The sequence below is a fragment of the Gadus chalcogrammus genome, chromosome 6 (genome assembly GCF_026213295.1).
Source record: "Gadus chalcogrammus isolate NIFS_2021 chromosome 6, NIFS_Gcha_1.0, whole genome shotgun sequence".
NCBI classification, from domain to species: Eukaryota; Metazoa; Chordata; class Actinopteri; order Gadiformes; family Gadidae; genus Gadus; species Gadus chalcogrammus.
Window position 1 is genome coordinate 17,808,315 of NC_079417.1, and position 16,398 is coordinate 17,824,712.

Sequence of the window (16,398 nt, forward strand, 5' to 3'; positions counted from 1 at the left end):
GCCGCCGTCTCTGTCCCTCTGTCTTTGCCTCTCTCTCTGTCTGTCTGACTTTCTTTTTGACTGTCTGTCTGTCTCTCTCTCTATGTGCCACCTCTTCCTCTTGTGGTCTCCCTCTCTGTCTGTCTTTCTTTCCCTTCTGTTCGTCTCCTCTGTGTTTCCCTCCAATATGGCAGCTTTTACTCCTGTTCTGCTGCGGTTCTTTCCATGCTGGCCGTCTCCTGCATGCAGAGATGGGCCCGGGGGATGGTGTTCATCTGGGGCTGGAGAGCAGCGGTGGTGGGGTGAGACTGGCGGCCCGGTGTAGGGTGAGACGGGCGGCCCAGTGAGGCATCGCGCTGCCTCGGCTTAACTCCGCTTCTCCTCTTACAGGGCTTACACCCCCACCCCCCCCCCCCCATATGGGGGGGGGGGGGGGGGGGGGGGCTCTGGGTGAAACTAACTTGTGGGCGAGTCGCTGTCGGACCCAGGAGTTCTGGGAAGGCTCTTGGTTCCCCCCCTGTTCCCTTTCCGGTATTCCCCTCTTCTCGCCCTTTCTAACGGATGACTCTCCTTTCCCTCTCCTCTCCTCCTCTGCTCCTGGGCCTCTTGGTTCGCCTCCTCTCGTTACGTCTCCAGACCGCTGGCCTTAACACCACGGACAAGGAGATGGAAGTCCTCCAACTGAGGAATGTGTCTTTTGATGACGCTGGGGAGTATACCTGCTTGGCGGGCAATTCTATCGGGTTCTCTCATCACACTGCATGGTTGAACGTCTTTGAAGGTATTGGTGGTTCTCCCTGCGCTCCCTCGCCTCTCCACCGCCTCCTCCTTCCCCCCCCCCCCCCCCCCCCCCCTCCCCCTTTGCCTGGCTGTCCCCCGTCACATGGGGCAGAGCAGGGCTGTCGTTGGAAACCCCTGCTCTGCTGGGTCATGTGACAGGAAGCCAGTGCAGGGTTACCCTGATCCCCTTCCTCTCCTGCCCCTCTCAACTGGACCTGTGCTCGGCCCAGACCCTCTGGATGGGAGAGCACGGCTCATGTTGGTTTTATTTAATCGAAACACAGGCTGCCCAACAACCCACTTGGTTACATCTCTTAGGGGTAGTAGAAGTCCTGTACGGGGGGGGGGGGGGGGCAATAACCAGGTTGTTGACCTGATCACTGCCAGGTGTAGCGTGGCATTTAAGAAAAGTAACTGATGGTTTGTTGGTCGGTTCTGCTGTGAATTTTATTCAAAACGGTGTCTCCCATTCTGCCCTTTTAATTGGTGTTTACATTGGATTTCATTCAGGGTTATTTTTAACGATAACAGCCTTTGACAAGCCCCGCAAATGACAGATCTCTGATGTCATTTCCTGCTGTGCACACAGCGGTCGGCTCTGATAATTGGCCCGCTGCGGTGTCTCCGAGCTGCCAGCGGGCATTTGTCCAATTATCAAGCGGCTTGTCACTCAGGGGCTGTTCACACAAGCGTGGGCCGCTTGTGTTGCCGTGTTACTTTGGGGTGTAGTGGTGGGCGGGAAGAGAGAATCCTCGGTGTGACCCCTTGGCCCTCGCTGCAGTTTGAATAAAGTAAAATCCATCTAAACATTGTTTACAAGTTGTAGCGTTGGCTTGTGAGGCATGGACTGCTTGGTCTGCATAGAAAATAGCTAACAAATATTAAGACTCTTTATTCCTTTACCTAGCTCTTCTTTTGGGCAATATATAATATATAATTTATATTTGTTATAACTGGTTAATATGTTTTAAATAACGTAATTAATACAGGATGACAATCACATGTTTATTTAAAGGTGTACAGAATAAAGTGGCATCTCTAGAGGAATGGACCTGGCAGAAATGTACTGTAATATTCAAAGGTATTTTAATAAGGGATAAATCCCACTGACTGTTACCTTAGGATGAGCCTATAATATCTACCTACTGCAAAGAGGGTCCTCTTTGACAGAGCCGCCATGTTGCACCACCGTGTTTCAGTAGAGAAGACGTGCTTCAGTCTTTTATATAATCGCTATTTTCCTTGATAGCTATGAACTATGACCCTTTGAGGGGGTATTCAGTTTGTTTCGGTCTTCAACCTCAGTCTAGATGCCACTGAATCATACTTCACCTTTAAAGATTCTGTTTTAAATACAGTGAGCTACTTATTTTGTTGCAACCAACATGAAGTTGCAACAAAATGTAAATAGTATAATTTATTTTTCCTTTTACCTTGTATTCATATATATATATATATAAGTATTTATATAACAACATTTCTGAAGACAACCTTACCAAGGGGCACACCCGATTCTTTCTATACTAAAAACTGCTACACCTTGAGGATAATGCAAATAAATGTTGGTGATTTCACCTAATGGGAGGAAAAAAACATTCTGGATTTGATTCTTAAACTGATTTCAAAAAAATTATTCTTATTTTAATTTATTCCAAATAAAATATATACAATATGGATCTTGTGACAAGCATTGTAGTCATGATGACGCAAACACACTCTTTTTAAGAAACAAAATATATTTTTATTTTTTTATTATGTTAAAGGGTTTCAGAATGGGACATTTGTTAGGCAAATAGTCTGAGCTGTAGTAGTATAGCTTGCTATGTAAGATAATAGTTGATACTATTCATTTAGTTATATTATTATGTTTGTGTGGATGTTTGTTGTTGGGTGTGTACCTCCGACACAGAACACCAGAGCCATTGCACATCTTTGGATGATTTATTGTTTGTGTTACCGTTGGTGACAGTCTGTCGAGCTTTCAGCTGACCTCTGATTCACATCGCTGGTGTTCAGCACAGAGAACGCTTCTTCTGTCCCCCGTACCGCGTGTGTCTATGGCTCTGGTCTTCTTAGTGTGTGTGTGTGTGGTCTTAGTGTGTGTGTGGTTTTCTTGGCGTGTGTGTGTTATAGTGTGTGTGCTTTTCTTAGCCCGTGTTATAGTGAGTGTGTGTGGTTTTCTTAGCGCGTGTTATAGTGTGTGTGTGTGCTTTTCTTAGCCCGTGTTATAATGAGTGTGTGTGGTTTTCTTAGCGCGTGTTATAGTGAGTGTGTGTGCTTTTCTTAGCGCGTGTTATAGTGAGTGTGTGTGGATTCCTTAGCGCGTGTTATAGTGTGTGTGTGAGGTTTTCTTAGCGCGTGTTATAATGAGTGTGTGTGGTTTTCTTAGCGCGTGTTATAGTGAGTGTGTGTGGATTTCTTAGCGCGTGTTATAGTGAGTGTGTGTGGTTTTCTTAGCGCGTGTTATAGTGTGTGTGTGTGGTTTTCTTAGCGCGCGTTATAGTGAGTGTGTGTGTGGTTCACTTAGCTTGTGTTCTCGTGTGTGTGGTTTTATTGCGAAGGCATTTCATAGCTGTCTGCAATGTTGACCCCTCCCCCCCCACTGACCCCTGCCTCTTCCCCTCCCCCCCCCGCCTGCCCCCCCCCCCCCCCACAGCGGTCCCCCACTACCCCCCCGCCAACCACACCTACCTGGAGGTGGTGATCTACTGCGTGGGCTTCTTCATCATCGCCGTGATGGTGGCCACGGTGGTGCTCTTCAAGATGCGCACCACCTCCAAGAAGAGCGACTTCAGCGGGCAGCTGGCCGTCCACAAGCTGGCTAAGAGCATCCCGCTGCGCAGACAGGTAACAGAAAGTAGATAGGGGGTTTGCAAACCTACTTCCTTCTCACCCCCCCTCTTCCTGTCTCCCTCCCTCCCTGTGCATCGTTTCTGAAAAACATTTTGGTTTTATGGGGTATGTTTCCATGGGAGTGTACCTGGTAGTCTGCATGGTAGCTGGGTTTGAATGAACCTTTATTCGTAGGGCTTCCCGATTCATTGCGAATCTCTGAGTTGGTTTGTGGCAGGTAGGTCAACCAGGTGGGTATGGATATTACATTATACATATTAACTCGTCATTGCTCAAATGTTTTGCCAGTTTAACACCCTCATCTCGTAAGCAGACTTCTTGTATCTTTCACAGTTGAAACCTTTCTAAGACTAAAGACATGATTCTAGAGTACCCGCCCCCTTCACCTCCATATGCCCCTCCCTCTTCTGCCTGTCACTCTGATAAGCCCCTCCCCTTGCGGTGCGGCCTCCCCGAACAGGAAGTAATGTGCGTGTTCCTTCCTGCAGGTGTCTGTGGACTCCAGCTCCTCCATCCACTCGGGGGTCATGCTGGTGCGGCCCTCCCGCCTCTCCTCCAGCGGCTCCCCCATGCTGTCGGGGGTCTCGGAGTACGAGCTGCCCCAGGACCCCCGCTGGGAACTGTCCCGCGAAAGGTGCGCACCGGCGGGAGGTGGCGGGGCTTCACTACACCTGAGGAAGCCGCTGCAGATCCATTCTGATTGGATAGGAACAAGATTGGGATCCAAGGGTCATTCCTGCAGTCCCCTGTAACCCCCCCGTCCCCTCCCTTCTTCCCCCTCTGTCTGCCCCATACAGGCTGGTGATGGGTAAGCGTCTGGGGGAGGGCTGCTTCGGCCAGGTGGTGATGGGAGAGGCCCTGGGCCTGGACAAGGAGAAGCCCAACCGCGTCACCAAGGTGGCCGTCAAGATGCTTAAGTGTAAGTGATGAGCTGCGGCTACTTGTGTTCACTAGCGGAGATGGATGAGCTGTTTGTTATTGAAAATAACAATTTGGTGTTACATTAGGTGCGAAATATTCTGGTGTACTTTGCAGGCTGTTTTTCTATGTCTGCTATAACTGGATATCGTGTGTCTTGTTTTTTTATCTAATGTAAGCCATGTAAAAAGTATCCTCTTCTGTCGCACTGTTTGATGGATGAAGCTGAGTGGAATGAGGGTTTGTAAAGTACTCCGTTTAAGGGTCTTGGTGACGACTCAAGGGATTCACCAGTGATCAAAATCAATCCTCACACATAAATGGGTCAAATAACGAGGATATTCCAAAAACAATGACTCTCAGTTGGGAGTCCCCAGATGTGGCCGTGGTGCCCTAGGAGGGGCCTGCTGGAGTCTGAGAGCCCTTGACATTTAATACGAGGGGAACGGCGTTCCTGAGCTCCCCCACACGGGGAGGGATTTTTTATGAGGCCGCTGCCTTTTGAGTGTCTGCTGCTGGGAGGTCGGGTTTCAGCAGCGCCACCTGAGCAGATCGGGAGGAGGTCTCCTGGAGAGACGTAGCCGGGTCTTACCCGCTGGCTTCATCTCATTAAGGAGCCCTCTTCTCTGCTTGGGGACTTTGGTTCTGGGGATCTAATGTTTATCTGATTGTAAGTGATGGACACCAGGATCATAAAACGTAGTATATTGTAGCAAAGTCAATTACTACATGCGGCCTAGGTGTCTGCCACACTCCACCTAGGTGACTTTCTGGGCTCCTCAAAACATGGGCCACAGGGGGATGGGGTTAAATCTGGTTTATTGCAATGGTGTGGAAATGAACATGGCAAGGGTGCTCCACTGCCATCCAGAAGATCTGCTTGAGTGTGTGTTGTGATGGCTGGTTTAGGCCACGTTTATACGTAGCAGGGTATTTATAGAAACAAATATTTCCCCCCCTCCGTTTTCAAAAATAACATTGTGCACACAACATCGTTTTCAAAAAAGTTGTCGTTTACATCAAAACGGATAAATACGCCGTTGGGACATTATAACTATGCCAAACCTATGGGCGGCAGTGTAGGGAGAAGGATAAAGCCATGCAAGCCAATCAGAATCATCAGAATCAACAACAACGAATAACACGAGCGTCTTCCTGTAACAAGCAAACTGTAAACATAGGGCGCTCATATGACGTTAAGCATTTCCTGGCGCATAATGTTACGTTTCAGAACCTAAAACCCCGTTTCTACCCGTTGACACGACAACACGTAACCGGCGTTTTCAGAAATCTCCACTTTGGCCGGAGTTTTTAGAAATGATCGTTTTCTGTGACAAAAACTGCGTTTTCGTGTAAATGAGAGGCCAAACCGTGTGAAAATATCTGCGTTTTCCCTTCGTGTAAACGGGGCCTTAAACTGTGCACACTGATTACTCAATGTAAAGCAGGTGTGCAGCCTCACCCAGCCCCAGAGTCAAATCAGACTCAGCCAGGTGAGGCTGGTTGAACCAGCCATCGTCCAAGCACACTCCCAAGTATGTTAATACTTATCTCAAAATGAGCTAAGCCTTGGAAAGTCTGTGCAGTGCTGAATGCTGCCCCCCCTCCCTTTTGGTTTTTTTATCGGTAGTCAACAAAATCCTTAAAGTCCTCAACTCCCTCACTTCATCGTTGGTTGGTCTAGCAGCCAGGTGGGTAATATACTCCTCCCATGAAATCCGCTTGAAGGAAGTCAATAGACTTAAGTTGTGTTCCCAAACCCTGACGACTCTTGATACCGTGTGGGTCTGTGTTGTCCTTCAGCTAAAGTTCTGCACTTCTCCTCCCCTCTGTGTGCAGCGGACGCCACCGAGAAGGACCTGTCGGACCTCATCTCGGAGATGGAGATGATGAAGATCATCGGCAAGCACAAGAACATCATCAACCTGCTGGGAGCCTGCACGCAGGACGGTGAGTGATAAGCTAGGGACGGGGAGACCCACTCGCGCGTTTACCCTCGTGTGTGCGTGACCTTTGGAAACTCCTCTCCTGAAAAGGACAGCGGAGAAGGAGCTGGCGTCGGGCCTTTGTGCACATGGCACGTTCGCAAAGCCAGCTCCTGATTCCCAGCACTTGTACTAAACACATGTTTAGACCATGAGCCTTCTGGCAGCCAGCATCTAAGCTCTGGGGTTTGATGATGAACACAGCTGCTTCCAGGGCTCCCATATCTCTGAAATCATCCCTGACAAGGCCTGGCACTGTTCTCCAGCCCCGGGCTGCCGGGGGGCGGGGGCGACTGACCTCCAGTGAACCTCCCGTCCACCCGGCACTATTGACCACATTCCTCCAGGCCTTATCTGCTGTCTGCATTGAAACGTCTTATCTAGAGTAAACAGCCCTGTGGCTTCGGTCACACTTTTCACTGCAGAGTATCAATGAGCAGGGCTGTGAAGGTTTGTGTTTGGGATCCTGCAGTCGTGCGGTGTCACCGTGCGCTACGGAGCAGCGCGCTCTGACTTAGTGTTCCCTTGCTGCGTTCTGACGGCAGCAAGGCCGCCCAACTCACATTCATATGGAGGCCTTCAGCAGATGTTCTGTCCAGGGAGTTACCTGAAGAGACGGACCGCAGGATCTGAAATCATAAAATAACCGTAACCTATCCCAGCGGGATGGATATTCTACACACTTACCTTATATCTAATTATAAAAGTATATAAAGTATCCATCTTAAAGTCAGCGAATAAATAAATGCAGGGGCACGATCGGGTGTCACTAGAGGAAGTGATCATCAGTGTATCGATTGACTCCCCTGCCCTCACGGACCCCCCTGTCCACAGGCCCGCTCTACGTGATCGTTGAGTTTGCGTCGAAGGGGAACCTCAGGGAGTACCTGCGGGCCCGGCGGCCCCCCGGCATGGAGTACTGCTACAACCCGGACCAGGTGCCCGTGGAGAACATGTCCATCAAGGACCTGGTCTCCTGCGCCTACCAGGTGGCCCGCGGCATGGAGTACCTGTCCTCCAAGAAGGTACACGCCCCCCCAATGTCATGTCCCAACACCTCACCCTAGAATAATACTGTCCCACTAAATCCCACTATAATAATACTGTCCCAGTGCATCCCACTATAACAATACTGTCCCAGTACATCCCACTATAACAATACTGTCCCAGTACCCCCCACTATAATAATACTGTCCCAGTGCATCCCACTATAACAATACTGTCCCAGTACCCCCCACTATAATAATACTGTCCCAGTGCATCCCACTATAACAATACTGCCTCAGTACATCTATAATAATACTGTCCCAGTACATCCCACTATAATAATACTGTCCCAGTGCATCTATAATAATACTGTCCCAGTCAGCCCACTGTAATAATACTGTCCCAGTGCATCTATAATAATACTGTCCCAGTCCATCCCACTATAATAATACTGTCCCAGTGCATCCCACTATAATAATACTGTCCAAGTACATCCCAGTATAATAATACTGTCCCAGTACATCCCACTAGTGACATCCCACTATTGATTCACGCCATTAAAGATTGTGTGTGTGTTTGTGTGTGCGCAGTGTATCCACAGGGATCTGGCTGCTCGTAACGTCTTGGTAACCGACGACAACGTGATGAAGATCGCAGACTTTGGCCTGGCCCGCGACATCCACCACATCGACTACTACAAGAAGACCACCAACGTGAGCTGACCCCTCTCTGACCCCCCTACTGACCAAGTGATCAGCAAGGGCTCCACACGTGAGTCCCGGGGACCTTCTCGGTCCCCGGGACAGGCTGTAACACTACTCTTGTATCAGCCCATCTGATCCTGTCCACTGTTGGTGTGCGATCAGATGTAAAATATTTGGTGGTTCCTCCAATTCATCCGGACCATGAAGGTCTGAAATATACTTGACGACGGTGGTTGACCCAAGTCTTCACATCAAGTCAGGCTACAAAGAGAAATAGATGAGTGGAAATGTACAGCTTGACGTAGATCAAAGAGCTTGCTTAACTACAGCGCCATAAGTCAATTTAAGTTCTGTTCCTTAAAAGTACGAATGGGATATGAAGCTAGAATCCCTAAAAATTATCTCTGTTCCACAAATGTACTTTTTGTGAGGTATTGGTTTAACGCCCCAAAGAATCCTTAGGGTCTACATGGTTTGTGTGAAGCTCCACATCTTCACCGTCCTTTAGTAGGCCTGCTGTCTGAAGCTGCTCATACTGCTGGTCCCTAGAAGCTACAAAAACCTTCTGTAAAACTCTGAGGATATGGAGGGAAGCTCCCGTGCAGAGGTTTTGGGCCGTGCTGGTCCACGATCTTCTGACTTGTCGTTGTTTATCCCCCAGGGCCGCCTGCCAGTCAAGTGGATGGCACCTGAAGCCCTGTTCGACCGCATCTACACCCACCAGAGTGATGTGTGAGTCTCCAGCACCGTAACACACTCGCAGTAACACACTAAACGACGGTAACACGCTGACCGTCACACACCAACCGTCACACTCCCACACAACCACACTGACAGTCACACACTCACAGTAACACACTAACAGTAACACACTACTCGTAATGAGTATAATACAATGTATTTTGCACTTTTCCAAAAATAACTTGCATCACAAAGTTTGGGGTCCAGTAACAGAAAATTCACTATTGTTGAAGTACAACAGAGAAATCCCACCCATATCCCCGCCTAGCATGAGGAGCTCTGCCTGTGGTGTGAGTCCAGACCCTGGTCAACTCCACTGTGTCTCTGTTTGACCTTTGACCTTCTGCTGGGCAGCTGGTCGTTTGGCGTGCTGCTGTGGGAGATCTTCACCCTGGGGGGCTCCCCCTACCCTGGGGTCCCCGTGGAGGAGCTCTTCAAGCTGCTGAAGGATGGGCACCGCATGGACAAGCCCTCCACCTGCACGCACCAACTGTAAGGCCGCGCTACGCCACCCACACCACCTCACACCCCCTACACCCCCTACACCACCTACACCACCTACACCACCCACACCACCTACACTATCTCACACCACCTACACCACCTACACCACCTCACACCACCTACACTACCTCACACCACCTACACCCCCTACACCACCTACACCTCCTCACACTTCCTCACACCACCTCACACCACCTACACCCCCTACACCACCTACACCTCCTCACACTTCCTCACACCACCTACACCACCTCACACCACCTCAAAGCACCTCACACCACCTACACCACCTCACACCACCTCAAAGCACCTCACACCACCTACACCACCTCACACCACCTACACTACCTCAAACCACCTACACCACCTCGCACCACCTCATTGGGATGAGAGGCTCTTGCATTTACATTTAAGGCATTTAGCAGACGCTTTTATCCAAAGCAATAAGTACATTTGTCAGAAGAAAGAGAAACAACATACCGCTGTTGGTACAGTACGGATGTTCATAGAACCAAGTGCCAAGTACTTACAATCGCTAGGTTAACCCCTTCCCCGTACACAACAAAGATAGCTAGGATAAGATGCTACACAATGCTATGTACCAGGGGCGTTGCTAGATCAAGAGCTTTACTGGGGCACAGGCCCCCAACTCCCAATACACTAATGTGCGCACAATATGAAATGGGCGGCTACAGAAGGGTATGTACGAGCTTCAAAATCCTTATCATCACTCACTGTCATACTGTAGGCTATATTAAGGCACTGATAAAGGTAAAGAATCAAAGATGATTTACAAACAATAAGATTGCAACAAATTAAGATAAGAAAGACTCTGATTATTAGCTACCTCAACCTCAATCCAGATTTAAAATAAGTATTTCAGGAAAATAAAGTAACTAACAAACAAATAAAAAAAAGTCTCTTCATGACCTACACCTCTTTATGACCTTCACCTTTTTATCTAAAGCAGTATTATGCAGGATGCTCCCTTTTAAGGAAAGTTGGGCCTTACGCTAACAAACTCTAACAAGATGGTAAAATCTAAAATGCACATGTATACTTATTTACAAGCTGTGTGGAAACAGCATAAATTTGGCAGAACGACATGGACTAGAAATATATCTCTCCTAGGTCACAGATATCCTCCTCTATATTCTGAATAGTTTTACGTCTAGCCCCCATCATGTCCTCATCCGATTCTTGCCTGCCTCTCCTCCTCCTCCCCCTGCCTGGCCCTGGACTGCCCAGCCTGTGCTCTTTCTCCCCTCTCTCCTCCTCCTCTTCCTTCTTCTCCTCCTCCTCCTCCTCCTCCTCCTCCTCCTCGCTCCTCAATTAGTGTAGCAGCCACTAGCCAGCAACATCCACATAGGCCTAAGTATACTCACTGCATGCATTTCATAGGCTTTCCTACTAAACAGGGAAGCTTACCGTTTTCCGTATAGAGAAAACTAAATAGGCAAAATTGATATGGCAAAATTGATAAATACAGTGCCACCACCGTCAGATAGGCGATTACAGGTTGTTTTTTTTAAATGATAAAACGATTGAACTTACTGTAGGGTCCTATAGTCATCTGATTTTGTAGATTATAGGCTACATTTTGAAATGCAGCAAACTTATTTAAGTTTGCCATTAAACCATTGATCAAATCACAGCACATCAAACTAGCAATTGTTGGCTATTACCAGCATAAATATCAATGTTAACGTTAATGTGGGCAATTATCATACCTCCCTCGTCCTTCCCATCTCTCCTCACTGCTCCTCTCCCTCTGCCTCTGTTCATGGAAAATTTCCTGATCTGAATCGTTTTTTCAGAAGGCTAATGTTTCGTTTACAGGACAGCTTCACAAAACAAATCCCTAAACTTTTACAGTGCTCTAATTTTCTGCGTGTGTGTGTGTGTGTGTGTGTGTGTGTGTGTGTGTGTGTGTGTGTGTGTGTGTGTGTGTGTGTGTGTGTGTGTGTGTGTGTGTGTGTGTGTGTGTGTGTGTGTGTGTAAGGCTGTAAAACTATCTAGCTGCTAAATTAAGACTACAGACCCTCAGTATTGAAAAACTGATGCAAATTATGTGGGCAACATTCTCTAACAGCAATCAAGTTGTCATTGATTATGTCAAACAAGTTGTGAATTTGTTGTAACGTTAAAACAGGGGATGACTTACTTTGTGCTGATGTTTCCAGCTGCCGTGGTTTCCACTGTGTTTACAACGTAACATTAAGAAGAATCACGTGAACGATTCCAGAATAACTGCTTTTTTCATGGGATGTTGCGTTAAATCTTACCTAGATACAGTAGTGCTATTTTCTGATTGGCTATTATGTATCCCTTTTCTTTTTTTGATTGGCTGGTAAGTGGCAGGCTCGACTCGGGACTCCCGAGGCAGCAGGAGATGCGCTTGATGAATCCTGCCGGTTCCTAACCCATTCATTTAATAATGGTCACTGGAATTTTACTGGGGCACGTGTCCCAGTAAAAGGGGCTGACATCGCCTCTGCTATGTACTATTTTTAAGTCCAAAGACAGTGTGTAAGAGGGGGTTTGGGGCGGTAAGGGGGAAGTTATGCAGAGTCTAGGTGAACTCTGAACCAGTGAGCCTTGAGTCTCTTGCGGAAGCTGGTGAGCAGGGAGCTCGTTCCACCAGTGCTGTTAGATTCTTAATCCCTGACACAAGCCCACATCCTGACCCAGCAGCCATCATCTCTGACACTCTGATGTAGTATTTGACACAAGTTGGCACATTAACGCACGCCCATGAGATCATTGAGGCTGGTGTGGGAACGGCTAGTGCGATCTTGGCTCGTTTCGATTGTGAAACTTCCTGCTCTAAATGTTTCTCATCCTGCCTCCACCCCCCACCTCCGCCCCCTCCCATACCTCCCACCTGCAGGGACATGATGATGAGGGACTGCTGGAACGCCGTACCCTCTCACAGACCCACCTTCAAGCAGCTGGTGGAGGACCTGGACCGCTGCCTGGCCATGACCTCCAACCAGGTCGGTCCTGCTGCCCCTGCTGCATCTTTCTGTCTCATCAGTTCTCTATGCAGTCTTTTTGATTCTCTACCCATGAATTCTCCCCATCTAGACACCCTTTAAAAAAGCGTGTTGAGATGTGAAGCATTCATTGGTCTATCCATGTTCGCGTTCCACTTTGTTGCTCTCCTTAAAACCGTCCGAGGGGAACGCAGAGCGAGGCTAAACCTGTGACCGTCTTCTCCCCCTCTCTTTCTTGTTGCCTTCCCTCCAGGAGTACCTGGAGCTGTCGGTGGGCGTGGACCAGTACTCCCCCAACTACCCGGACACGCGGAGCTCCACCTGCTACCCGGACACGCGCAGCTCCACCTGCTCCTCTGGCGAGGACTCTGTCTTCTCCCACGACGCAGGCGTCGAGGAGCCCTGCCTGCCCAAGTTCCCGCCACACCCCAACGGCGCCGCCGTCAAGAAGCGCTAATGCTAACACTAGCATTAGCACTAGCGTTAGCCTAGCGCTAACGCTAAGCGTGTGTCGGCATGGCGCTGACACATGCCACCTCCCACCCAGCCCCCTCCCCCCCACACCGCTACCCCCACATGAGTCCTTCCTGTCCTGCGACGGCCACAGAAGAGGCGCGGGCTGGGTGGGGAGGGGGGGGGACCACGGACCCAAGGGCCTAGGGGGGTCGATGCCGGAACTCTGGTGCTTCTTTGACTCGGATGCATGACTCCCACTACCTGGCTCCCCCCACACAGACTGAGGTGGGCTGGCTACGATGTCAATTAGGGGGGGGCACCGTGCTACTCGGTGGGCCAGCGCTGGAACATTAATTTTTCTACAGAGTGCTGCTCTGCCCCCCCCCCACTGGTCAGGAGAACCATAGGACTGACGATGGTGAAGGTGGTGCAAGTTGTGTTGCAGCTTATTGTTTGGTGTTACATTGCTGGTGAACTGCAGAGACTGTACTATTAGCAAGGCGACGGGACTGCCTTACACACAGAGGTCCATGTTTCATTCAAAAGTAACTTCTTGTAAATACAGGTAGAAAATTATAAATATGAATATATATTTACACTGTACTCTTATTTTTTAATATCATAATTGATTGCTTTTTTCTTTTTGTACAAGGATGCTTCAGTCTGATCCGTAAACAAAACGAAGCCCTTAGGGAAATACTCTGAAAATAATGAAATAATTGTACCATATTGTGGAAATGTTGGCCAGTTTTTGTTTTTCTGTCTTCTCTTCCTCCCGGCTTATTTTTTTGCGCTACATCGCTGCGTCCGTGAGTACGTTGACCAGCAGTTGTTTTGTTTCCATGGACTTGTATTTTTTATTACCTCTACAACACAACAAAGCTTTGTGTTTTAGTGTCCTTCAAAAAGTCGTGTGTGTGTGTGTGTGTGTGTGTGTGTGTGTGTGTGTGTGTGTGTGTGTGTGTGTGTGTGTGTGTGTGTGTGTGTGTGTGTGTGTGTGTGTGTGTGTGTGTGTGTGTGTGTGTGTGTGTGTGTGTGTGTGTGGGAGAGATGATATCCTGTATTTCTTGTCTTATTCCCAGAGCGGTGGTTGGTGACCCCGCTTGGTCTCCAGTGTATATACGTGTGGTTGTTGGCCGGTCAAAGGAACGCCACGTCTTTGTTTTATCTTCAGTCAACAACGTGCACTTCCATGTGCATGCCTTCAATGTGATGGACTAAACTTCGTATTGTAAATGCTTTGACAGCAGTTACACCGGCTGCCTTTCCAACTTGATGGAGTTGCAAAAAACCTGTAAGTCACCGTTTAAAAAAGGTTTACATTCAAATAAAATGCTATCGAAAATAAAAGAAATTAAAAACCAGCTGCTAAAGTTTCGGGTGATTTGAACTGAGCTTGATAAAGTCTAGTAGGTAAACATCAGCTGACATGTGTTACACGCTGAGGGCCGCCCTGCCACTACAGTCGTGGAGCAATCTAAACGCAGGTTGCCGGGAACGATTAAATATGATAATGCGGCGCTGGCTTGACGTTGAGCGGCTGGCGGCGCGGGCGCCCAGGCCGGTCGTAAACATGTCGTTTATGGCGGCGTGAGTGGCCCCAGCGCCCGAGGCGTTCATCCCCCAGGCCTCCAGGCCTGCCACGTTCCGGCTGGCCCCATGCCATTGGCTGATGCATCACACCAGAAGGCTGTAGCCACGCAACGGCCTACCACACAAGAGATACAGGCGCCCCCCCCTCCCAACGCTGTGTTTAATCACCAAGAGACGGACGGAGGGTGGGGGGGCCATGCAGCTCTCGGTCATGTCCAGGTTGAGAGGCCTGCAGGAACCAAGAGAGCATTTCTAGTGTTGTTGATCGTTTAGCTTCTCCATCCAACAACGACCAACAAGTATAATAATGTAAATTGATGAAAGTAATAATAAATGTATTTCCCTAGCAGACTAGATCATTGCTTTGATTTTCCCTGGAAACCTGTTGAATGTGGTGATACGTGTTTTTGTGAGCAGTGTTGAGTGATGAGGAGGGCTATATATATACATGTGTGTGTGTGTATTGAAACACAAATATACACAGGTTGAAGCAGCTTGGCCGTACGACCGATTAATGGCGTGTCCATCCTGGGTGCCATTAGAAGAGGAAGCATTAGCCTTGGACAGATGGCACAGGTACAGACTTTGAAAGAACAAAGGTCGCTGTCTAGAATAGATACAGCACTTTTATAAATGGAGAGCTGCACTTAATGGTAATGCTTAAAAACAGGATGAGGCTCACTTTATTGTGTCTTTGTGTTGGTTAAAGACGTACTGGGTGCGGTCTGGAAGTGCACCATGTGTGTTATGAGTTCATAACTGCTATTACAAAGTAAAACGTTTGGTATTCATTTTCACGTACAGAATCATTTAAGCTCTCTCGGTCTCCTCGCCTACCAAACTTTCAATGGTTAAGCTGCTGATAAAGTCTTTGCTTAATAAAGCCAATGGATCTATAGCTTTCAAAGACCTGCCCCCACTAAAACCGAGGTTTTTCCTGAGGATAATCTGACATCACTCAACAGTGAACAGTTTCCTCCAGACTGTTCTTGAAAAGGAGGCAGACGTCTCCATTTTTTCTTCTTTTGCAGAAGGATGTTCTAGCTTTTCTGTGTTGTATACAAAGCATGTAGGCTGAACGTGTTCCAAGTATATTTGTTGAACAGAGATATTTTTTAAGGATTCAAGCTTAAGTCCCGTTCCTTTAATTTGAAGGAAAGAGATTTAAAGTCATTTAAATAAGCATAACAACACACTGTTGGTCCGTACCCCTGTTTAATGTCTGATTTAGGTTGCTTTAATAAAGGAAGATTTTGGATCTACGTTAAGCTATGCATTTCCACTCATCTATTTCACTTCGTAGCCTGACTTGAAAATGTGAAGACTTGAGCCATTTCAGACCTTCATAGTCCAGATAAATAGGAGGATACACCAAATATTGTTAATCTGATCGGACCCACAAACGGGACAGGATCTAAAGGGCTGATACGACCACGCGAGTAGTTTGATTCTCCTTGTTCAAATACTCTCTGGGGGAGAATGATACTTAATAGGCCTACGATGTGATAAGATCAGTGATTTTAGCCTTTTAAAACAAATATATTCACCAAATATTACCAAGATGAACAAACTTGTAAAAGGATCTGACATGAAGTGCGCTGTATGGAAGGTGTTTTTATGATTCCTTTTGCAGATTAATGCATCAATCATTTCTTTCAGAGACCAGTGGGCTGGAGGTGTCGGCCCTGTGTTCTAATAAAGCTGTTTATTAGAACCGCGTTCCTCTGAACCGACGTCACCGAGTCGTGAGTGGTGAGCTGTTGGTGAAGGTCAAAGCATAGCTGGGATAAATTCAGAAGAAATATGTCATAATCCATGAATCAATCTGATGTCCAGTAAAAGTCCACATTCTCCTCAAACACAGAATAAGGGTTTTGAGTCTCCTGGCAATGTTCATGTTTA

General features: G+C 47.9%; 1 protein-coding gene across 4 annotated transcripts in view; it reads left to right on the top strand.

The window, feature by feature from the left end:
* Positions 1–15,438, top strand: part of LOC130384068 (fibroblast growth factor receptor 1-A-like) — a 31,663-nt gene extending 16,225 nt beyond the window's left edge. Inside the window, exons 8-18 of one of the 4 annotated variants that reach the window (XM_056592071.1) lie at positions 616–760; positions 3,416–3,612; positions 4,101–4,246; positions 4,410–4,531; positions 6,370–6,480; positions 7,350–7,540; positions 8,093–8,215; positions 8,868–8,938; positions 9,302–9,439; positions 12,342–12,447; positions 12,701–15,437. In XM_056592071.1, the coding sequence (XP_056448046.1) occupies positions 616–760; positions 3,416–3,612; positions 4,101–4,246; positions 4,410–4,531; positions 6,370–6,480; positions 7,350–7,540; positions 8,093–8,215; positions 8,868–8,938; positions 9,302–9,439; positions 12,342–12,447; positions 12,701–12,904 (1,554 nt within the window). In that variant the 3' untranslated portion in view covers positions 12,905–15,437. Of the gene's footprint in view, positions 1–615; positions 761–3,415; positions 3,613–4,100; positions 4,247–4,409; positions 4,532–6,369; positions 6,481–7,349; positions 7,541–8,092; positions 8,216–8,867; positions 8,939–9,301; positions 9,440–12,341; positions 12,448–12,700 lie in introns of all 4 variants that reach the window. The other 3 variants (XM_056592072.1, XM_056592069.1, XM_056592070.1) reach the window with 3 other exon arrangements.
* The last annotated feature ends 960 nt before the right edge of the window (positions 15,439–16,398 follow it).